The sequence below is a fragment of the Xiphophorus maculatus genome, chromosome 13 (assembly GCF_002775205.1).
Source record: "Xiphophorus maculatus strain JP 163 A chromosome 13, X_maculatus-5.0-male, whole genome shotgun sequence".
NCBI classification, from domain to species: domain Eukaryota; kingdom Metazoa; phylum Chordata; class Actinopteri; order Cyprinodontiformes; family Poeciliidae; genus Xiphophorus; species Xiphophorus maculatus.
Window position 1 is genome coordinate 3,867,234 of NC_036455.1, and position 21,695 is coordinate 3,888,928.

The window sequence follows — 21,695 nt, forward strand, 5'->3', positions numbered from 1 at the left end:
TTCCCTTTAATATCTCTATTATAATCTAGAAATTAATAGAGTGGGGAAAAGTATTTATTTTAAAAACAAGAAGTTATCACAATCAGTGTCGCTGGCAAGTTATTTACACTTCCAGTACTGCTTACTACTGGCATCCATAAAAAAGGTGAATATATATACAGCTCTGGAAAAACTTGATATACCACTTAAAATGATCAGTTTCTCAGATTTTACTTTTTATAGGTATATGTTTGAGCAAAATGAACATTGTTCTTTTATTCTATGAACTACTGACAACATGTCTCTGAAATTCCAAGCAAAATTTTTTAATTTATTTGCAGAAAAGGTGAAAATAACAAAAAAGATGCAGCGCTTTCAGATCTCAAATAATGCAAAGAAAACAAGTTTATATTCATTTAGGAACAACAAAACTAATATTTTAACTCAGGAAGAGTTCAGAAATCAATATTTGGTGGAATAACCAAGAGGTTTTAATTGGGTTCAGTGCAGTGATCTCTTAATTATTTACATAGACAGACAGACAGATAATATTTCTATGGCAGTCTTTTAGCACAACAGTATGGAACTGGAGAGACATTTATCAGTCTAACAATTACAAATTTTATGACATCATTAAATAATAGCGTTGCTTCATATCTGTATGAAGCAACATACAGATATGTTAAATTTATATCTGAATTTATTTTCAGATTTATTTTTTATTACATTTATTTAATGCAGTAGCTCCAAATGTTCTGTTAGCAGTACGAGTGTCTCCTACTGTATCCCGACCTCACCGCTGTTATTTATTGCTGTCTGTATTCTCCAAAGACTCCCTTCTGTGCAGATGTGTATGGTATAGTGGTGCTATCTTTGTCTCATCCTCTTGTCCTCTTCATTTACTCCACCTCTCCCCCTGCTCTTTCACTCCACCCCCTGCAAGCTGCCTCCCCTGGCAGTCTTCACCAGCTTGTGCAGCCTTTACTAACTAGCTGTGCACGCCCACTCGTAGAGAAATGATGATGAGACAGCAAAATCACGGCAGAGACAATGCAGGGCAGAAAGAGGAGGAAAGTGAAAGAGCTGCAGGAAAAAAAAAATGTATGAAAGAGAGCCATCGGTCTCTTTAAGGCTCTTTTACCATGTATGTCCATTCCAGAAAAGCATTATGTCTCTTTCTGGACCTTCCTGTCCTTTTCTTGGCTCTTTATTGTCATTGTCATTCAGTGCATTTTTCCCCTCACTGTTCCATTCTCTTCTCCTCATCCTATCTTAACTTATTAAGTCTAGCTTACCCATCCCTCTCTTTACTTTTCTTCTCCTGTCTGCTCTTCATTTCTCTCTACCCGGCGACCTTTTTGTCTTGTGCCACTAAGTGGATGGCTTATATAACGGAAAACACCTGAGGGGGGACTCCTCTCTTCCTCTCACCCACACACTCTACATGATTTCTCTCCATCCTTTGCTCTTGCTTTCTTCTCTCGTCTGGCTCGCTGTTTCTTTTCTCCTCGTTTCGCTCTGGTGCTGATTATGCTTGAAACAAATGGCTCTTCTGCAGTTGAGGTTTGGTTAATGAGTTAAAGCAAGTCTGTGTCGGCTTTAGTTGCATCACAATTTTGAAAAAGCTGTTCCATCATGCTGTTCTTGTGGCTTAAGTTTCTTTTTATTTGGATTCCAAAGATAGTGAAAACTTTTCTAGAGTTTTAATCAGCACAGAGCATTGATGCCCCTCCCCCACATGTTGCTGCAAGCTGTCAGTCAGCTGTGTAAGCTGAAAACATGGTGGACAATATTTTTTTCCCTTGAGAAGAATTTTCAACATAAATATACTTTCTACACAAAAATACCAGGAAGCTTTTGGTTTTGCAGCCGTTATGTTCTGTTTATTAGTTGGTCTGTTCCCTTTAGAGTTAATTATGTAGTTTGAATGTGTTACATTTTTATAAGGGTCAATAAAAGGTAACTTTGTAAATCTAAAATCTTTAGTTGTATTTTTATGTCCTGAACTGCAGATATGTGTCCCAGAAATGATGCAAATAAGTACTTTAAAAATATTTGTGGAAAATACGTCTTACATGCCAAAGTCTATTCTTATTCTACATGTGATAATATTTCCAATAGGTTTTCTTTTTAAGTTGGACTAAAATTTACTAAAGCTCAGTTTGCCCCTTTCCAATTCTTGTATTATAATATCTATCTCTATACATCTGATAAAAATGACCCATAGTATTGTCATTATAACAGTAATGAGAATTGGTGCTGTTAACAATGGTGTCCACTAGTCCTTACATTTTGTCTTAGCTGTTCAGTTAATAATACATTTGAATCTTTTGGTTCACAGATCTTTTATATTTTTAGCTAATTTTTTTGTGAATTGGTTTTACATAATTTCAGAACCCAGAAACATAACCTGCTGAAATTTCTGCATACATTCTTTTAGGGTAATGTATGGAGCTCTGTGGGAGGGAAAACTATCCTCTCTTCAAAGTTATTTTTAATAAGTTGTGAGACTGATTGATGTATGAACGTTAATATAAGCTAATGTGGTTTTAACCTCATTAAAATGTGCAAATGAGCCACTTTGGTAGCCTCTCCTTTGCAATTAGCATTTTTCTGGTGTCTTTACTTGCAAATCTCAAGGTGGACTGCCTTTTAATACCTAACTGGCACTTCTAGGTATCACAGAAAAAAGCCTTTCTACTTTTCAGAAATAGTCAGCCATAAACCCTCCTTCGGTAGTTTCAACGTTAGTCAAACACACTACCATCCTCTAGGATAATAACTCTTCCTTACTTTTTACACAACACTTGACTCCCTCTAACTTTTTATACACTTCTCATCGCTCACCCCCATCTCCTCCACCATATTCCCCCCAGCCCAGTCTCACTAAATATAGTCCCTGCGAAGCGTGGCTGCGTCGTCTCTTCCTGCAACGCTGCGAGACAAAAGTCTGTCATCTCACATCTCCAGCAACGGGGACAGAAAGTACAGATAAGATTGATGGCCAGAAAAAGAAGAGGAGCCATTAAAAGTAGATAAACATCTGCCTCAGCATGTGGGTAAATGACTAAAAGGATAAAAATCTAGAAACAAAAGGTGCAGTTGTAGCATGCTCGATAGTGAGACATGAAGAGAGAAAAGGAGAGGTTCCTGCCATTATTTATTTTTAATTCAACAATCAAAACTGTGGAGGCCTAAACGTGTAATGAGTCTGACATCGTTGTAAGAAGCACGATGATGGATAGTTATGACTGTGTAAGTGCTGCTATAGGACCAGAACAGATGATGTGTATGGAGGAGAAGACAACCAAGAGATAAATATTGTTGCATAGGGAAGCATGGACACGTTGGACCTTATGTTCAGCGCAATATCTCCACCTAATGGTAGAAAGAAGTCATTACAGTTAGTTAGAGCTGGTACACATCACTGCAGCCGAGGACAATTCCCATCTCATCAGCTCACCTGCAGGAGCCTTTGTAATGATTTCTACTTTGTCTAATTACAGACTGTGTAATTTACATAATAGATGTACTCAGTTTTACTCACAGTGTAGGTAACAGCAGTCACAGCACCCTCGCAGCTGTTCAGTGAGGGGCTTAAAGTCAGTTGAGAGGGTTATGTTACCATCACATCTGCTTGACCACAGAGAGGCTGCGCCTGCCTGCCTGCGAACAGAAGCTCATCCGTTCGTAACGGCTCCCTGAGGAGCGAGCTCCATGATGGGTACAACGTGCAGACCGGTTCCTCTGCATCCAGAACACACATCGCCCCTGACAAGATCTCCTTCTACCTCAATGACACGAACGTGCTCAGGGCAGGTGTTAACACCTAGGAGGACAGATTATCATTCCCAGCATGATCCTCGGCCCTCGCCAGGATGCAATAAGTGAGGAAACGTGTTTTCACACGTGGAGGGTCCAAACTGCACTTGTGTGCCTCTATAATAGCCTCTATTGCTTATGGATGCTGATGTGAAGATGGTATTCCTGCTTTACTGCTACATACATTTGAAAACTTGATATTTTATTTAAATTTTTTTGTGTAATCATAGTATCTATTTATTAGCTTTTTCCTAAAAATGCAATAATTAAGTTAGGGTGTTTTAACACTTGATTGGGGACCAAAATTGCAACACTTGTTGCATTTTCAGCCACTGTAGTTTGCTTTCACCCTGCACTGTATAGCTGTGTGTCCATTGATGATAACATTTTGCAAAGAATAAATTTGCTTGACAGAAACACACCAATTTTGAAAACTAAAAGTCAAGTTTTCCAATAGAAAGCTGATGCTTTGGATGAGCAACAATTCACCAAAAACTGCAATGGAAACACTTTTTGCATCACACAGTTATGTGATCAGCAACGGGACGTTATTACCAAAAGATGAAAAGTGATAGGAGCATGATGGCCTTGTATGTTTTTAATTACTTATCACGAGAACAAACTTATTCGTGATCTTAATTAATGGAAAGACCGCAGCTGCGAAACTGTGTTTTCCCAACATTAGGGGAATATCAACAAAGCTTTGCACACATTTATACTGGAAATGGAGCTAGCGTCAAATGAAAACCTATTCACCCTCCTCGCCTGTGGTGGCGCTGCAAAACCTCCTTTGTCGATCGCGCATTTACGCCTCCCCAAGCCAACTGGAGTTTGATTAAAGCAGACTAAACAGGAATGGTGTGAATGCAGCCTCAGACATTTTGTCATTTTCCCAGCCAAACGTTCTTCTGAAATGCATGATGAATTCTTATTAACCGCAGCTTCTCATCCAGATCTGTGTTTTAATTTTCAGGCTTCGGAGAGAGGGATACACCGTGCAAGTCAGCGTCAACGACTACCTGGACATCTACTGCCCCCACTACAACACCAGCCAGCGTGGGACTCTGGAGCGCGTGGTGGCCGAGCAGTACATCCTCTACATGGTGAACTACCGGGGCTACTACACCTGCAACCCCCAGATGGGTGTCAAACGCTGGGAGTGCAACCGGCCCCATGCGCCGCACACGCCCATCAAGTTCTCTGAGAAGTTCCAGCGGTACAGCGCCTTCTCGCTGGGCTACGAGTTCACCGTGGGCCAGGAGTACTACTACATCTGTGAGTCACTAAGCTCATTGTGATGGATGGAAAAGGCCTGAGGGTGCTGCACGTCCAATATTGTGATCCGAGGCCGTAATTTAGAGCGTCTCTTCGCCCACGTGTATTGATGCCGTGTGGGTTTTGGTAATAGATTGTCGAAGTTTAGCTGAGGACATTTGAGTTTCCTGGTGCTGCAGTTTGTGTAGTTTGTGTACTGAGGCCTTGCAAAAAGGATCACACCTCTTGAACGTCTTCAGATTTTGTCTCATTAGAACCACAACTTTAATTTATTTTAGTGGGAATTTACGTGCTAGATCATCACAAGGAGTGCAGGGTTGTGAAGTGGGAGGAAAATAATGGCTAAATGTTCTGTTACAGCTGAATACAGCTGAAGTTCAGTATAACTTGCCACCATTTGTGCGTGAATGGGTGAATGATTATTCAATGTCTATTTACCATTTTCCTTTAGAAGTTGTAGTCAGTAAATAGAGTGGTTCTGTGTAATTTAGTATAATTACAGCTGCTTTTTTAAGGCCTTCGGGGTTTGATAAAGAACATTAGTGGAAAAAAACAGCATCTTGAAAACCAAAAAAAACTTACCAGACAGCCCGAGGATAAAGTTGTGGAGAAGTTGATTGCAGGATTACATTATGAAACAAAACAAAAGCTCTGAAGGGCACTATTCAGTCCATCATTTGAAGATGAAGAGAAAGGCACAACTGCAAATCTACCAAGACATGACCGTCCACCTAAGCTGAAAGGTGGAACAAGGATTTACCAGGGAGCCAGTCAATCGGATGGTGGTAACTTTGGAAGAGCTATGGACAAGGCCGTAAGAATGATGTGGCCTGCAGAGGGCACAATGTTGACATTTTATGTATGTTTGTTCTCTGTTTTAGCCACACCCATCCACCATCACGGCCACAGCTGCCTGAGACTGAGGGTCTTCGTCTGCTGCTCCACTGGTGAGACGACTCTGCCAGCACTCGCCAGTCTGCTCATGTCTGTTTTTCGTTCCACAAATAGAGAAACAAAGAGTCAGAAAGCTGCAGACAGAGAAAGAAATAAAGAAGATCTAAGAGTTGTGTCTCAGGAAGAGAGGGAGGGAGGCTCGTGCTGCCTTGACGAGGTTTTGATGATGCAGTTTTCTCTCTCAAAGCAGCTCTTTGAAAATGGCAGCCTGATGTTATTCCCTGTCTGTTCTATTACAGTAATGCTCCATCTCATTCTGTGACTGACATGCTCTCGTGAAGATCTACAAAAGATGTAGAGAGAAGAAAAAAATACATTCAACTGTGAGATTCAGATCTCTCTGCCCTCCCCTCCGTCTGTCACTCCCCTTCCTCAGCTTTCTTCTTGACCACCCCCTCCACCTATCTCCCCGTCTCTCTTTCTTCCTCTCTGATCCCTGCTGCTCTGTATAGTGTGTGTGTTATTTTTACCCTGGTAGTCTGCGCTCTCCCCTGCAGGCCTTTGATCAGGCAGCGTGGTACAGAAAGCTCTCCCTCCCCCTCTCTTCTAACCTTGTCAGCACTAATACATCCCACTCTGAGGCCAGTGTCATTCCCCATGTACAGATCACCTTAACACACCCCATTGTCGCTGCCAATCTGTTGATGCACCTCCATTTGCATCTGTGTTGTTGTGCTAAAGCGTTTGAGGGCGTTTCATGTCTGTCTGCACATTTCTGCCGTCAATTTTTCTGATGTGTGCACATGCATTGAAGGGTTCATGACATCCTGTCATTTTTACAGCTCGCTTTCAGAAGTGTTATTGACTTCAGCTGCCCTTCGATCTCTTTTGTTGCCTGCTTTAACCCTGACAGAACAAGGCTTCAAGATGAGACAGAGGGGAGAATAATGATGAGTTAGCTAATGCAAAGCATTGCTTCTGTCTGTGCATCAACAGGAAACAAGTCACAGGATCGGCTCATTTTTCAGAGACCAAAATCATTGGTGTTGTTAAGCAAATGGCCTAAACAAGACAATAATTTCAATGCTGCTGTTCAGGTTTGATTTTCACAGCTAAAAAATATAAAATCTATTTATTATCTTTTTTTCCTCAGTTCAATACCAGAGTTGCTGTGGTGTCTTGTAGTCCTAAATCTATGCAGATTTTCCATATTACATCTTAAATAGTTAGTTATGTCTTAAATTTGTGTGTCTGCTAAAATTACTGCGTCATCTTTCTTTTTCTCTGCTTCTGAAACTGGCTTTTGAGTGTTCAAGAAAAGAAACTCAAATGTTCTGGGTACATAATTCAGCTTTTTTGTTGTGGCATAGTTGACGTTTTACAATGTTGATATGTTGACTGAACCCCATCAGAAGGAGCAATTACGAGGTTCACCATATAAGCAGAAAATGGTCTTAAAACACTACCAATGTTTTAAAACATAATCGTATTTGACAAAGCTTTATTTACTTTGCTTACAATATTTAGCAGGTGAAATATTATTCAGTATTTATTAAGGGAAGCTTAAAGTTTACATGTAGCGCAGGTCTTAAATTAAAGTTTTAATTAATTCTTTGAAAGGACGTCCGGTGTTTGGAGAATTTGTTGTAGGTTTGCTGCTGTGTTTTGAACATTGTGGTTTTTATGACCTAGTTGCAGTCAGACTTCAGCTGCTGGACAGATGTCCTCACATTTGATGGTCGTATTCAGAAGAGTTCACAAACGTTTTCTTTTTAGAGAAAAGAGCCTTTCTTCAACTACTCTAAACTATTAACACCTGCTAAAGGGGGTATTATGTATGTATTTTCCAGGCATATGATGCAGTTTTATACCACAATTAAGTAACTATCTGACCTCCAGTTGTTATGAAAATGCTGCACATATCAAAAACAACTTGAAATAAATCTGACACCTTGAAATTGGGCTCCGTCTCTTTAAGAACCTCCTACTCTTTCTGACACTCAGTTTCAATGTTTCTCCTTGCTGCCACTGATGCTGTTTACAACCGTTCTTTGGAGCTTTGTAGTTCATATAAATGAATTACTGTGCAGTTCCACCTGTGTTTGCTGGTTGCTGCTACCGCTAGTCTGGAGGAGCTCAGTGGGGAAGGTCTTCACCTTCAGAGGTTTTCTTAGCTGAGAAACAGCTCAGCATACATTTAAGCTTGGTTAGGTCTGAGCCAAGTTGCGGTAATTTGCATTTCCATCATCTTTGTGGATTAAAGGCTTTCCATCATTTCCAGTCAGCACTGCTTCTGCTCAGTTTTCCTTAGTGTACCCCAATGCCTTGGTCACAGCTTTATTATCATAAACTTCCTTCCTTTATTTTTAGTTTCTAGTCAGAATTATAGACATTGCTGCGCAAAGTAGAGCATACTGCTGCTATTTTTGAATAGTTGTACTGCTGCTCACTGTTAATCCATTCATGCCTACATAAGCAAACCCACATGTCATCCATTCGAAAAGCAAACTGGATTTAATTCCAAGTCTAGACAAACAGTCAAAGTAATGATTTTTGTCCTGCACTGCCTAAATAAATTCTTTAAATCCTCCAGGCGCAGTCTGGATTTACCGTCCACAATTTCTTAACTGTTTCTCCAATCCACTTTAACTCCACCAAGCTGACCGATTAATGTACACAGATTGATCATGCTGCAAATCTCACTTTTCTCTTTCTGTGTGTGTGTGTCTCTCCCATAATTGTTTTCTCCTCTGTTTTTCTTTTCCCTTTTCTCTCCATCTGTCTGTCTCTGTTGTGTTCCTCAGCCTCTCAGGCAGATGACGACTCCAGTCAAACTTCTCCCGACTACACAGTCAGGCCGAACATCAAAATACACAACATTGGTAAGTGACTAGTCGACACAAAAACGGGGAAGAATCCATACTGGCAGGTTGATATCCATCTCAATTTGTGGAAAAATGTTGAGTTGTTTATTTTCATATTTGTGATTTGCTGAAAACAGTTTTTTTTTATATAACTGCAAGAGCTTAGAGCTGTACTGCAACTCCTTACTCATCTTTTCCAACACTGCTTCCATAAAACCTCTAAAATAATTGAAATCAGATTCCTGCAGGTATTTAAAATACTTGAAAAGGCTCCTATTATGTAATGGTGTTTTTTAAAAAAAAAATGCTTTAATTTTGATAAAAGTGGTAGAACAACTTTCTGAATTTGATTTTTGGGCTATTTAGGCCTTTTGATTTGCACACATTTTAATTAGATGCTTCTGATATGGATGATTGGCTCTCCACTCAGGGCACCATTCTGCCAGGGGGCACCTGAGCACTAACTGAGTTTTATGTTGCTCATGTCCAGTCAGTCGAGTACGTGGCGCTCATTTGAGACTGGACACAGAGCAGTGAAGACGTCTACAAGACAAACCAACAAAAATGAAAGATTTTTACACCAAATGAAGGAAATTATTAGCATCCTCTTTGTGAAACAGTCATGTCTTCAGTCAGAAGACATGACTGTTGTATTACAGACTGCTGCAGGAGATCCTGTCTGCCCACAGCCATCATCTACAATAACTCTTTAATTAAATAAGCTACAATAACATTTAATTTCCCCTTGGGATCAATAACGTATTTTTTAATTAGATTTTAAATTACTGATTTATATTGTAAACACTAAAAAATTCAAAAGCAATATCTTATTCATGATTTTTTTTATAACATTAGGATTTGCCTCTGAATTACAGCACTATTTTACATTTTTTTAAATTATCTGAAAAGTTTTTGGTAATCTTTTTCTAAAAACCTAAAATACTTCTGCTGTTCAGACTTTAGTTGGATCATTCTGGAGTGAGCCGGGATTCACACACTTTTTTATGTTTTTGTTTTACTTTGCAGATTGAGATAAATGTAATGAACCAGAATGCCAAGATAAGTTCACCCTAAACTGAAATATTCTACCAGACTATGTTTAGCCATCTTTTTTGCACTGTAGATTTATTGACCAAGTTCAGGTATAGTGGTGCAGACGTTATCATAGAGTGTTGTGGAAAAATTAGAGGATCATGTAGGATATTTCAGTAGCATGACTAATATCATAGAATGTAACTGTATTTTGTTTTTCATTAGCTGTGAGTATTATTATGTGTCTAATTGTATTTATTAATCAAAATGTTTTCTGAGAAACTTTGGCTTTGGAAACTTAGATTAAGTTTTTACATTCATTATTTGGGGTAAACAGCCATTTATTGAGTCAAGGTCACATAGCAGCATACAGTAAGTCTGGAGTTATAACCAGCAATCATTTCTATTGGTAATGTTAACATAATAATTACAATAAATGAGGGGGTGGACTGAGCCAAACCTCTGAAACAGAATTAGCCTCATTGCTTGACCTTATTACGCTGTTCATTTATCATTGTCATTGTAAGATTAATTATTTCCTCCATCAGCTGCATTAATCCAGTCAGAATGCGACACAAAATTTCATGACCTCACATTATCTTACATGAGAATGAGCCTAATGAGCAGCACAGTGAGGCATACAGAACAATTACTTAGGGACTCTATGAAAGAAAATCTTTGCACGGTGATGCAAATGCCTCCAAAAAACCATTAAAATAAGTCGGGATAAGTTCATTGTTTGAATCCTAGAGGCCCAAAAGCATTAAGATCGACTGAGGTTATTCCAGAAAACTGTTTCAGCTGCTTTTTCTTCCTACATACAAAAATCCACAAAGAAAATTGAGGTCTTACAAGTAAACTAAAGGTTGGTGTTTACCTTAGGAGAGCAAATGTCAGAGAAAGAGTCAGTTGTTCAGTCGAACGGTAACGTAAACCCTGTATTTTCCTTTGTCTTTTCCCATCACCACCTCAAACAAAAACCTTTTGCTGGGAATCATTTACTATGCTTTTTTCTGGTCACTGTGGCAGTCTGTGACAAGGTCTGAGAGAATGTGACCCGCCTGAGATGGAAACCATGACCAACAGAGACCAAATAAAAAAAAAAGAGAGAAAGAAAAGCTTGAGCTGAGACAATATGAGAATTCACAGTTAAAGGGAGAAGAGGAAGTCAGTGAGATAAAAGATGACAGAGAGAAATGCAGCAGTAAAGTAAAACGGACAGACGAGGAACAAAAAAAAAACTGATAAGGGAGGTGAAGAAAAAAAGAGTGTGGAGGGAAGGAACGTAGTAAAAGAGAAATTCAGTGGTGGACGACTTGCTCAGTGGTAACTCCGGCTCCAGCTTGCGTAGAATTTAATATAAAAAAAAGCACACACACACACACTCGCTGGCAGGAAATTATAAAATATGACAGCCTCCAGTGCTGTGATGCATTCTTTTGAATACATTTGGAGGAGGATGCACATTGATGCACATGCACAGACTCTCACTCACAGGAACGCGCTTTACAACACAGCCCCCAGTGGCTCCACTGACCGCTGGACTCCCACTCTGATTCAGCCTCAGGTCCAGACCAGCCCACAGACTGGCTCAGCGTTTCTCCATCGCATATGTTTGCCCTTCTGCCATCTTTTTTTTTCTTTTTAAATTATTATCTAACCTTCTGCGTCACATTTTCCTTATTTAACTCTGTGTTTTAAGGATAACACTGCTCTGTTACCAGGGTACAATTTCTGCGTTCTGCTTGTATGACTTATTTTTAGCAAATTATGCTAAACTAACTGGAGGAGTTTCAAACATCACTCCAAATGAAGAAGACTCGGGATGTAGTGGAGTATATGGTGGTTACATTTTAACACTGGTAACATATGAGAAATTTAGAAGTTTTAGTTGGCTTCTTTGCAGATTTTTACATGCAGGAAATCATGTGAAAACAAACAAAAACCAGTTAAATGCATTCGCTGTAGAGAAATTTCACAGTCAGCCCAACTAACCTGGGCGCGAAAAGTAAGGGAGAACAATTAAATACTACTCAGACAGTCCGCTGTAAACATTCATCACACTTAATCAGTCGTTTCTCTAGAAACTAGGGCCATTTGCAGTCTGCATGAGAGCAGCACTTACAAATCACTTTCAGGAACAAGGCCACTATTTGTTTGCAGTCTGTCATCTGGTCTAATTTGCTTGCTGTTGCCCTATTAAAAAAGAATTTCCACATCTCTGCAATTAATGTTGCTTGGTCCAGTGCACAACGCAACCCGCAGAAATGATTGATGAACTATGAAATAGTTGGATTTGCTATTTTACTCTCTGCAACTCAGTTCTTTTGGCTTGTTTATGACACCATTTGTGAATAGCAGCAGTGTGTTATTGCTGACCAGCTTACAGACGAGATTGTTGATTTAATTATATACAGTGATCCTCTTACAGTTTAATCTATTATCACATTGGAATTAGACCCAAGCAAAGTTTTATATCAGATAAAGACAGCCTGCGTGAAAAATGTTTTAAATTTGTGATGTAGTTTATTAAGGGAAAACCAATCTACTAAATGTGTTACATTTTGGAAGGGAAACATTCAGCTCTGGAAAAAAATGAAGAGTATACTGCAGTGAACCAAATTGAAAACCTCCTGGTTATTCCACCAAATATTGATCTCTGAACTCTTCCTGAGTTAAAACATTCGTTTTGTTGTTTCTAAATGAATATGAACTTGTTTCCTTTGCATTATTTGAGGTCTAGAAGCACTGCATCTTTTTTGTAATTTTGACCATTTCTCATTTTCTGCAAAATAAATACTAAATTTTTACTTGGAATTTCAGAGACGTATTGTCAGTAGTTCATAAAATAAAATAACAATGTTAATTTTTCTCAACCATAGACCTATAAAAAATAAAATTAGAGAAACTGATCATTTGAAGTAGTTCAGTTTTATTTGCCAACCTCAGGCCTAATTTATCACATTTAGTACCATTAAATCACCTAAGTAGTATCTGTATAACAACATGAAGTAGCTACTCAGGTTATCTTTGATATTAAATTATGTTTGAGGATCATTTAAGTGTGACAAAACAAGCAAAGAAGAAGTAGCACTTTCACAGCTCTTGTTTTTGTTTTCCTAAAGCATCTTGTCTCTTCATATAGCCATTCATCTGCTACAAACTTTCTGCAAGCAACAAGTGGCTTGTGATTTGATAAAAATTAGCAATTTAGCCCTGTTAACCTACTAATGTGCAGAATTTCTCAAAAAGTGTAAAAAAAAAAGGATTGAATCTGTCTTTATCTCTAAACTCTGTGAACCCTGCAAACAGAGCAGCTGTAGCGGTGGCGCTCCGCCTCTGCTGTTGTAACAGCCAAATAATAGACATGTGGTCCCTGAGCTGAATAAACCAAGTGTCTAAGTGTCACAGGTTGCAATAACAATAAAATAAATAGTGCAGTGCGGTCTGACCAAAAACTCAGTCATTCTGAAAGCCTGTTTAAAATCAACAGCTTAATCAAAGTCATTCTGAAATGAGACAATAAGCTTTTGGCTGAACTTACTGAATGTGGGCGTTATTTTAAAAAAAAACAAAAATCTGGAATAACTGAAAGTAGTTAACTCTCAGAGATACTGTGTATTTTATTCCCATCCAGATGTAGATGTGCGTCTCTTCATGTTGTTTATGGCTCGCTGTATATCCACCATTACTGTAGCGTCGTTGGCAGGAAGATTTATCCACCCAGACAACCTTTCCCACCTATCGACAGTCCAGAGTTGATGTTTCTCATCTCACTGGAAACGCCTCGGGTGTTTTTTCTGTGGACACAGGAGCCGTTCTGCCAGCCTCCTGTTGTGGTGTTGGGCCTTGTAGAGGCAAAAATGCAGCCGGAAATTGATTCCTGGATCCTAAATTTGGACCGTGGAGACAGGTGCCATACTGGAGACCTTTGATAAGTTGCAGCAGCAACTTTATATTCCCACGCAGTTGTCTTCAGTTGCAAGATCTCTTGAAAAACGAGGGTTTTACTCTGCAGTGTGTCCAAGTTACTGGAGCCTGTAAACAAGCCTCCAAGAGCTAGTTTGGATGTTTTGTACGAACATGCTTTGACCTATAATAATTCATAACGTATTTGGTTGTCCTTCATTATATTTTGTCTGAAATCTGATCCCATTAGGACTGCAAAGGACTTGAATTTTTGAACACAATGAGACTCGTGTTTTTAGCGACGCTATGTACTTTTAAGTCATGATGTTGCACTGGGATTTCTCTTTTACAATACCACTACATAGTGACACTTGATTAACTAATGACTAATCATTGAAGATGTCATGACAGATACTAGACATTTCAAAATAAATTAACTAATAACACTATTACAATAACACAACATTTTATTAAACGTTTTACGCTTTTCAGCCACACAGTGACAACTAATTTGAAAGAATTTTTGCCTCCTTTGGACTTACAGGCGACGTTTTCTGTTGGACTTTGGTCTTGGGAAAGGGAGGTCAATAGAAGAAGGCTGATTTTTTTTTCTGTCAAACTATTTCTGTGTCGATTTGGCCAAATGTTTTTAGATTATTGTCTTGCAGAAAGATCCATATGGAATAAATATTTAGTTTTCTGACAGAGGTCATCAAATATTTGAACTGCCCATTATTCCAGATAAAGTACCTGATGCCATGTCAGGGTTTCCAGGATCTTTGGAAAGAGGCTCACCATACCAGACAGTAAATTTGACATGTTTTTCCTAATGTTCATCCTATTTATCACAAACCCACCTGGTATATTTTCTATTTAGAGCTCAGACTTTGTCTCATCTGAACAGAATAGAGTTCAGAAAACCTTTTATGTTGCTAGCATAGAAAAGGATCTACTTAGTTTGGTATATAGATGGATCAAATGGTTGCTATGGCAATCAGGAAACTCCAAGCTTCCATTTCTTGCTGCAGGTTTTGCAGGAGTCTTTTTAGCTGCTTTAATATTTTCTCAATTTGCAAGACAAGCCTTTCTTGGTGATGTTGACTACCATCTTTCAGTTTTAAAGAATGGCTAAGAGACGCTGGCTTCTGCATCATTTAATAAACCCCAGGAAACATGAACACAGTATTGAATAAATGTTTAGACACTGATTTACTCAAAAAGTAAAGCATAAAGAAAGAGCAAAATCATCAGATACATTTATTTTGAAGATAACATTTTGACCGGAGGGCATTGCATGTCAGGCCCTTCATCTTCTGCAGGGAAAAATTTGTTCTTCTAGTTCTACGGATCTACGTCACGCCTTCAGTGCATCCCTGATATGACCTGTAGACTTCACCCGAGGCTGTGCTGCTTTAGATTCCCTGTCCAGCTTTCACATAGCGTTCTCCTTTTGTTGCTGTAACTTCACGTAAATGTCAGTGTTGGGCGTAAAGACAGATGTACGTTGTTCTTTTGGAACAAAAGAGAAATCTACGTCAAACCCATTTATCTCAGTTTTCCAGGCCGTCTGGTGGTTGTTCTCCTTATCGTTCATCATCTTGCATGTTTTTACTTGTAGACTGACAGATGCTGAAAAACAGTTTGTTTGTTTGAACTTTTATAACATCAATGTGGCACAATGAATCATTTTGTTCTGGTTTAGATCAGCAGATATTGGATCTTTTTGTTATTTTGAGTTGATCCGATCAGCAATTTTATCCTTGCATTTTTCCAAGAATAAAAACTAGAACACTGGGTATAATACCCAGTTTTTTGTTTTTTTTTTACAATTTAAAACCTTTTCTTACATCACAGAGTATTACATAAACATCGATTGAATAATCGTACTTCACATACTGTAATCGTAATTTTCCATAACAGTCGGATTATATTAAAGGTGATGATGGGATTATAATGTAAGCTATTTGTCTGTCTGTTCAACTTGTTCTACTCTCTGAACACAGAGGATTTATCTTTGGGACAGGTATATTGATTTTATCACAGGTTGCATGTACAACATTTGATCTGACAGCGTTTGGAAGCTGTTCAACGATTTATGTTGAGATCTATGGTTACCTGGGTTGCAATTTCTGGGAATAATAATACTAGCTTTGGATTAGAGAGCAGAGCACTACATGTTAAAGCTACGGTAACCTTAATAATTCAAGTTGTGGTCTGCATAAGCAACCTTTGTTTACTATAAATACCAGCTTGTAAATAAACCCAACAAATTAAATCTGTTTTGATGCGCTTCACTAAAGCTGACATCATCTATAAGCGTACATTTGTTTTTTAAATCAAAACATACTTGCTTTCCTTCTACAGTGCAATGAAAAAAAATATTACCGTCTTATTGTTATTACTTGATTTTATTTTTTTTTTTTTAGCTTCAAGCATTGATTATTCATTTATCAAGGGGTAAAATCTATCCAAACCAACCTGGACCAATGTAAATAAGTAATTGCTCTCTAAATTGGTTACAGCAACTAGCATCATGTAATGTACAGTTCTGGAAATAATTAAGAGCCCACTGAACTGAAAACCTCCTGGTTATTCCACCAAATATTGATTTCTGAACTCTTCCTGAGTTAAAACATTAATATTGTTGTTTCTAAATGAATATAAATGTGTTTTCTTTGCATTATTTGAAGTCTGAAAGCGCTGCATTTTGTTGTTATTTTGACCATCTCTCATTTTTTGCAAATAAATACTAAATATTTGCTTGGTATTTCTGAGACATTTTGTCAGTAGTTCATAGAATAAAAAAACAATGTTCATTTTACTCAAACATATACGTATAAAAATTAAAATCAGAGAAACTGGTTATTTTGCAGTGGTCTCTTAATTTTTTCCAGAGTTTTATATCACAGTGAATTAATTTTTACCCACTCATTTTTGCTTAATTTTTTCAGTTCTGCTACATTGGATGATTTTCAATAAAAAGTTCTGTTTTAAGGTCATGCTACAGCTTCTCAATCCAATTCAAGTATTGCAGATTATCTTTGATGTAAAATGCGATCTAATCTGAAACTGTAAAATGTGACAAAAATCAAAAACATAAGTAATCATCTTAAGTAATTTTATGTTTGATAAGTGGTTTGTTTTTGTACATTGTGTTGAGTACAATAATTGGGCAACATTTACCTCAGGTTTATATAACGATGTGATGGTTTAATCAGCTCTGTCTTGTTTGTTTGCCTTATATTGTAGAGATAATGGGAAGCATTAGTTAGGAAATGAACATGATGAGCCTGTAATCCACTTTTACTGAATATTCCTAAACACGTTCCCCGAGCTCTTTCTCCATCTTTCGCCTCGAGCTAATGTTCTGTTGTGTCAAATCAATGCTAAGGCCATAGTAATTTGATTTGATTGAAATCCCTCGAGGACAAAAACATCATTAGCCTGAAAAAAGTAACACATAAAAAAGCACATCAAATACGACTTTGTTTTTTAATTTTCTCTCCCACAGGGAAAGGCCATATGTAGCTGATGATAATTGGTAGTTTGTTGATAATCGCTTCATGCCTCTTTCCCTGCACACGTGAAAGCCCAATTTGCATGCATCGCTCGGCTATTTTAAATTGATTAATTTATAAAACAGCAATATTTTGTCCGGGTTTTTTTCCCTCTGGGTTTGCTTAGTTTATTTTTTCTGTGTTTTTTGTTTTCCAGATGAATTTAACCCTGAAGTTCCCAAGCTGGAGAAGAGCGTGAGCGGCAGCAGCCCGTCACGTGACCGCCTTCTCCTCACCGTGGCAACGATGCTCGTGCTGGCCGTCCTGTTGTCCTAGCGACCGTCACGGGGAGCTTGTTGGACCGTCTTGTCCAAAGGGCTTTGTATCCCTACAAGTTTTTTTTTTTTTTTTTTGAAGATGTGATAGCTAAACGAAGCAAACAAAGAAAAGACAAAGAAAAAAGAAGCGAGGCCTTTTTGCTGTCATATTTACACCTGTATCACATGAAAACTACAATATTTCATGCAGGTGTGATGACCACATGGAGATTACAACCAATATTAAGAATCCAATTTTTATTGTGCTGCTCTCAATGGATGCAGATGAGGAATTTTTTTGTAGCATGATAGAGAACAGAAAATTTGAAGCATAACTCTCATCGGAAGGAAGGTTTTTGTGTTGGCTTTGAAGAAGATGACAACTTTAGACTCTAGAGTGGATTTTTTTTAAAGCTTTGCTGCATCAAACCAAACTTTGATGTGGTAAAAAAAAAAAAAAAAAGGCAAGATGGACTTTAGAAACTGTAACAAGGCCTTTATATGATTAGTGAGTAATCAAAACCACTGTCATTGTCCTGGACATTGTAGAATGTTTTCATACTGGTGTGTGGTAGCTGCTGGTGATAAAAGCCCAGGGAAAAGGGTGAGAATTTATAAGAATATCCAAGGGCCCTTCAGTAATCCATTTTCTCCAGACATCAAATATTCTCTGGCTTTGTGATGGGCACAGATTCAAAGCCTGCTTTTCTTCGAAGGGTACCGGGTGCCCCTCAGTATTTTGTCTGCATTTTCTGCCTTTGCACTGTAACAACCCGAGGAAAATACAGGCCCTGGACTAGTAATTTGACGGCACTTAGACGCACTAGATGTGGCATAGACGTGCGTTTTGTTCTGCCGCATTTACCTCCAGCAATGGGCTTAGAAAAGTTCCAGATGTCAAATCTTAAAAAAAAAAAAAATAGAAGAAAAAAATGGGGGGGAGTCTCCTTGCAGCAATCAGCACCGTTGTTCAGAAACGCCTCTAATTTGCAATTGTTCAGAAACTGTCAGCAGCAACTTGCCCTCTTTTCACTCCCAGATTACCTGTTTTTTTTCCCCCTCCACTTCAGGGGCTCGCAGCCAATCAGGGCTTATAGCCACTGCAGCAGTCCCAGTTACCACGGAGACGACCCCATACAGTCGTCAAAGTGCGGCAGGTGCCTGAGGAGAAATTATGCTTAGAATCTCAATCTGTAGGCATGGAAGAATAGACCCAGTATGAGCATCCGGATCATACGCCGTATTGTGAGAGCCATTTTTATGGAAACAACAAAGTTTTGCTCCAAAGTTTTTTAGGTAACGTTGTATGAAACACGGTGCTAGCATCACAAAGCTCTTAAAGTAAAAGAAGAAATATTCTAACCTAAATTATATGAAGATAGATGGTATTGTTATCTCCAGACTTATTCATATCCCTGACAGATGTAGTGCTAATCATTATTACCAACTTGTTTCCTCTGGATGGAAGTAAAACTAACATAATGAAGTGGCCCAGTCAGTTTTCTGACTTGAATCTCATAGAAAATCTTTGGACGAAACTAAAGATTAGAGTGATGGAAAGAACGCCTTCGAACCTTCATTAAGTTGGAACTCAACCCAAAGATTAATCATCAAATTACTTGTGTAAACGTGCAAAAAGCTGGCACTGACAAGTTAAGTAACTGTATTTTCTGCATCCGATCTTTATTCATATGTAAAGCTTACCAGATTACAAGAGACATTAAGCAAAACAAAACAGTCAGATAAGTCAGTCATCTATTACTCTGTGATGCTCCTGACTACGGTAGCCGTAATGTAATGTAACTAAAACATTTTTGACAGATCACCATGAGTGCCGTGTACCACATAAAATCGCTTTGAGGTCAGTAAGCTTAACCAGAATCAGTCCATACTAATTCAATAGAGGGCGCTGTTTTACTCCAGAACAATATACAAGATCCTCCGGATTAAAAGGTGCATTGTCGATTTTTAAAATAAATTTAAATGTTTTTAAGTGCGCCTTTTAGTCTGGAAAATATGGCACTAATTTTCCATTTCTTATACCGTCCTATCCTTATACGATCGTTGGGCGGGGGGGTTGCTGCCATCTCCAGTAGGAATTGTGCAAGCGGCAGGATACACCAGTCCATCACTAAGGCATGGCTGTGGTGCCATAATTAAGACTATTACACACCCAGTTGTGACTACAGTCGCAGGAGGCTATCTCTATCCCAAAGCCAACTACTGATCTGATTCTTGGTTGGTTGGTATGGTAACTGAGCGGCTACTGCCAGTAGAGAAGGAGACTTATCACTTAAGTTAACTTTGAAGAGGCTTGTGGCTAGCATACCTGATGGTCTCCTGTGTCTCATACTTTTTTTCTTTAAAGAAAACTTTATCTAGAAAAATAGTTGGTCGCTTGGTTTCTGATGCTTGCCCATCATAAATAGGATCAGTATCTGGCTTTGGAATGGATATGGTCACCTGTGATGAGGGAGTAACCACCACTGGGTGGGAAATGGTCTTAATGTTGGCACTAAAACCGCACCATACATCGCAGAGCATTGTAAGCTGTGCAAAACCTTGTCAGTATTCCACTAATAAAAAAACTAAAAAAAAAACACACACAATTTTGCAAGTTTGATCTCTATCATAAACAAAAGAACATGCAAAATCCATGCAGAAAGACCAGGATTTGAACCCGGGACCTTTTTGCTTTAAGGCAACAGTTAAATCAACTTTGCCACCATGCAGCCTACTACTACTGCTCCTGCTACAACTATAAACCATTGTTAAAATTGTTAACCTTCTTTTTTCCGATGGTATTTTGACAAATGGGTTATGAGCTCCAAGTCTTTACGTTTGGAAAGCCTCCTTCCCATAACTAATCTTTAGCTTCCTAGACTGACTCTATCAGATTCCACTTCATTAACATTATTTCTAGAAAATAAAAATGCAAAAATGATTTAATTGTAAACTTTAGTGTTTCATTCAGAACTCAAGCTTTTGTTGCTTTCCAAGGAGAACTCCCAATATGGCGGATGCGGTAATGGATCATCTCTGTGGGGCATCGAGGCCAATGCAGCGTCTATTCTTCAGTGTCTGGAGCTAATTGTGGCACCATCTTGATAAAAAAATATAAAAAAATAAATAAAATGCGTGAATGTGAAACTTATGAGAAGTTCTTTTATACTGCGTAGGCAAACCTTAAATCGAGTTACAATGTTGTGCGTTTTTATTTCTTTACTTTTAAAATGCTCTTATTTTGACATTAAAGTGTATTTATCTACATAATTTATTAATGTGCATTCTTAGGCCTTTGCCTAAGAATGCACGATAAGCTATTGTACCATTTTTTAGCATTTTTCTCAAAACTATTGGATTTGTACTGCAGTATTTTGCTTGTTTAGACAAATAGATGTATTTCAGCCGGTCACAGACAGTTATTAGTTAATGATTCAGTGCAAGCATACACTCGGTTAGCTGAGTCTTGTGTAAAAAGATGCAGCTGATAATATTGCTGAGAAGCATGTCATAAACCAACTGGGAATGCACAGACAGAACTGGTGTCGTTTGAGCCTGCACTGTAATGTAAATTTATAAATAGATGCAGGGTTCCAGAATGTGTATGAATGTTTTAGCGGGTGTGTGTGTGTGTGTTTTTTTGTTTTTTTTTTTTGTATGTCTGCGTGCGTGGTAGGGAAAGAGAGGATGTATGTAGGTGGAACGTGTTTGTCCGCGCTTTTAAAGTACGTGGCATTTAGAAAATTTCGTACCCGTTAGCGGAGTCATTTGTAGGATCTGAATATGCAAGCGTGTATGAGAGAGAATGCGCTTTTCAGTCCTGTTAGTTTATGTTTAAAGGGCGGGAGGGAGGGAATTGGCTCGAGATGCCGGCAAAAGCATTTACTTTTACTGAAGAAAACCACAAGATGTGTTTATGTTTGACAAGAATGAATAAACTGTAAATTAAACCAAGAATGATCAAAATGATGCCAATTAAAATCTTTTTGCAAACTTGTTTTAGAGGTTTTATTTTTCTGCCTGCATCAAACTATCTTGTCTCTGTACAAACATTACCTGAAAGTGAAGTTAGCAACTCTAGAATAGAATAGAATAGAATAGAA

The 21,695-nt window shown here is 38.3% G+C and overlaps 1 protein-coding gene across 1 annotated transcript in view; it reads left to right on the plus strand.

The window, feature by feature from the left end:
* The window catches only part of LOC102227147 (ephrin-A3-like), a 91,896-nt gene extending 73,388 nt beyond the window's left edge, over nucleotides 1-18,508 (plus strand). Inside the window, exons 2-5 of the mRNA XM_005796457.2 lie at nucleotides 4,775-5,076; nucleotides 5,958-6,023; nucleotides 8,775-8,852; nucleotides 17,490-18,508. Coding sequence (XP_005796514.1) covers nucleotides 4,775-5,076; nucleotides 5,958-6,023; nucleotides 8,775-8,852; nucleotides 17,490-17,608 — 565 coding nt within the window. The 3' untranslated portion in view covers nucleotides 17,609-18,508. The remainder of the gene's footprint in view (nucleotides 1-4,774; nucleotides 5,077-5,957; nucleotides 6,024-8,774; nucleotides 8,853-17,489) is intronic.
* The last annotated feature ends 3,187 nt before the right edge of the window (nucleotides 18,509-21,695 follow it).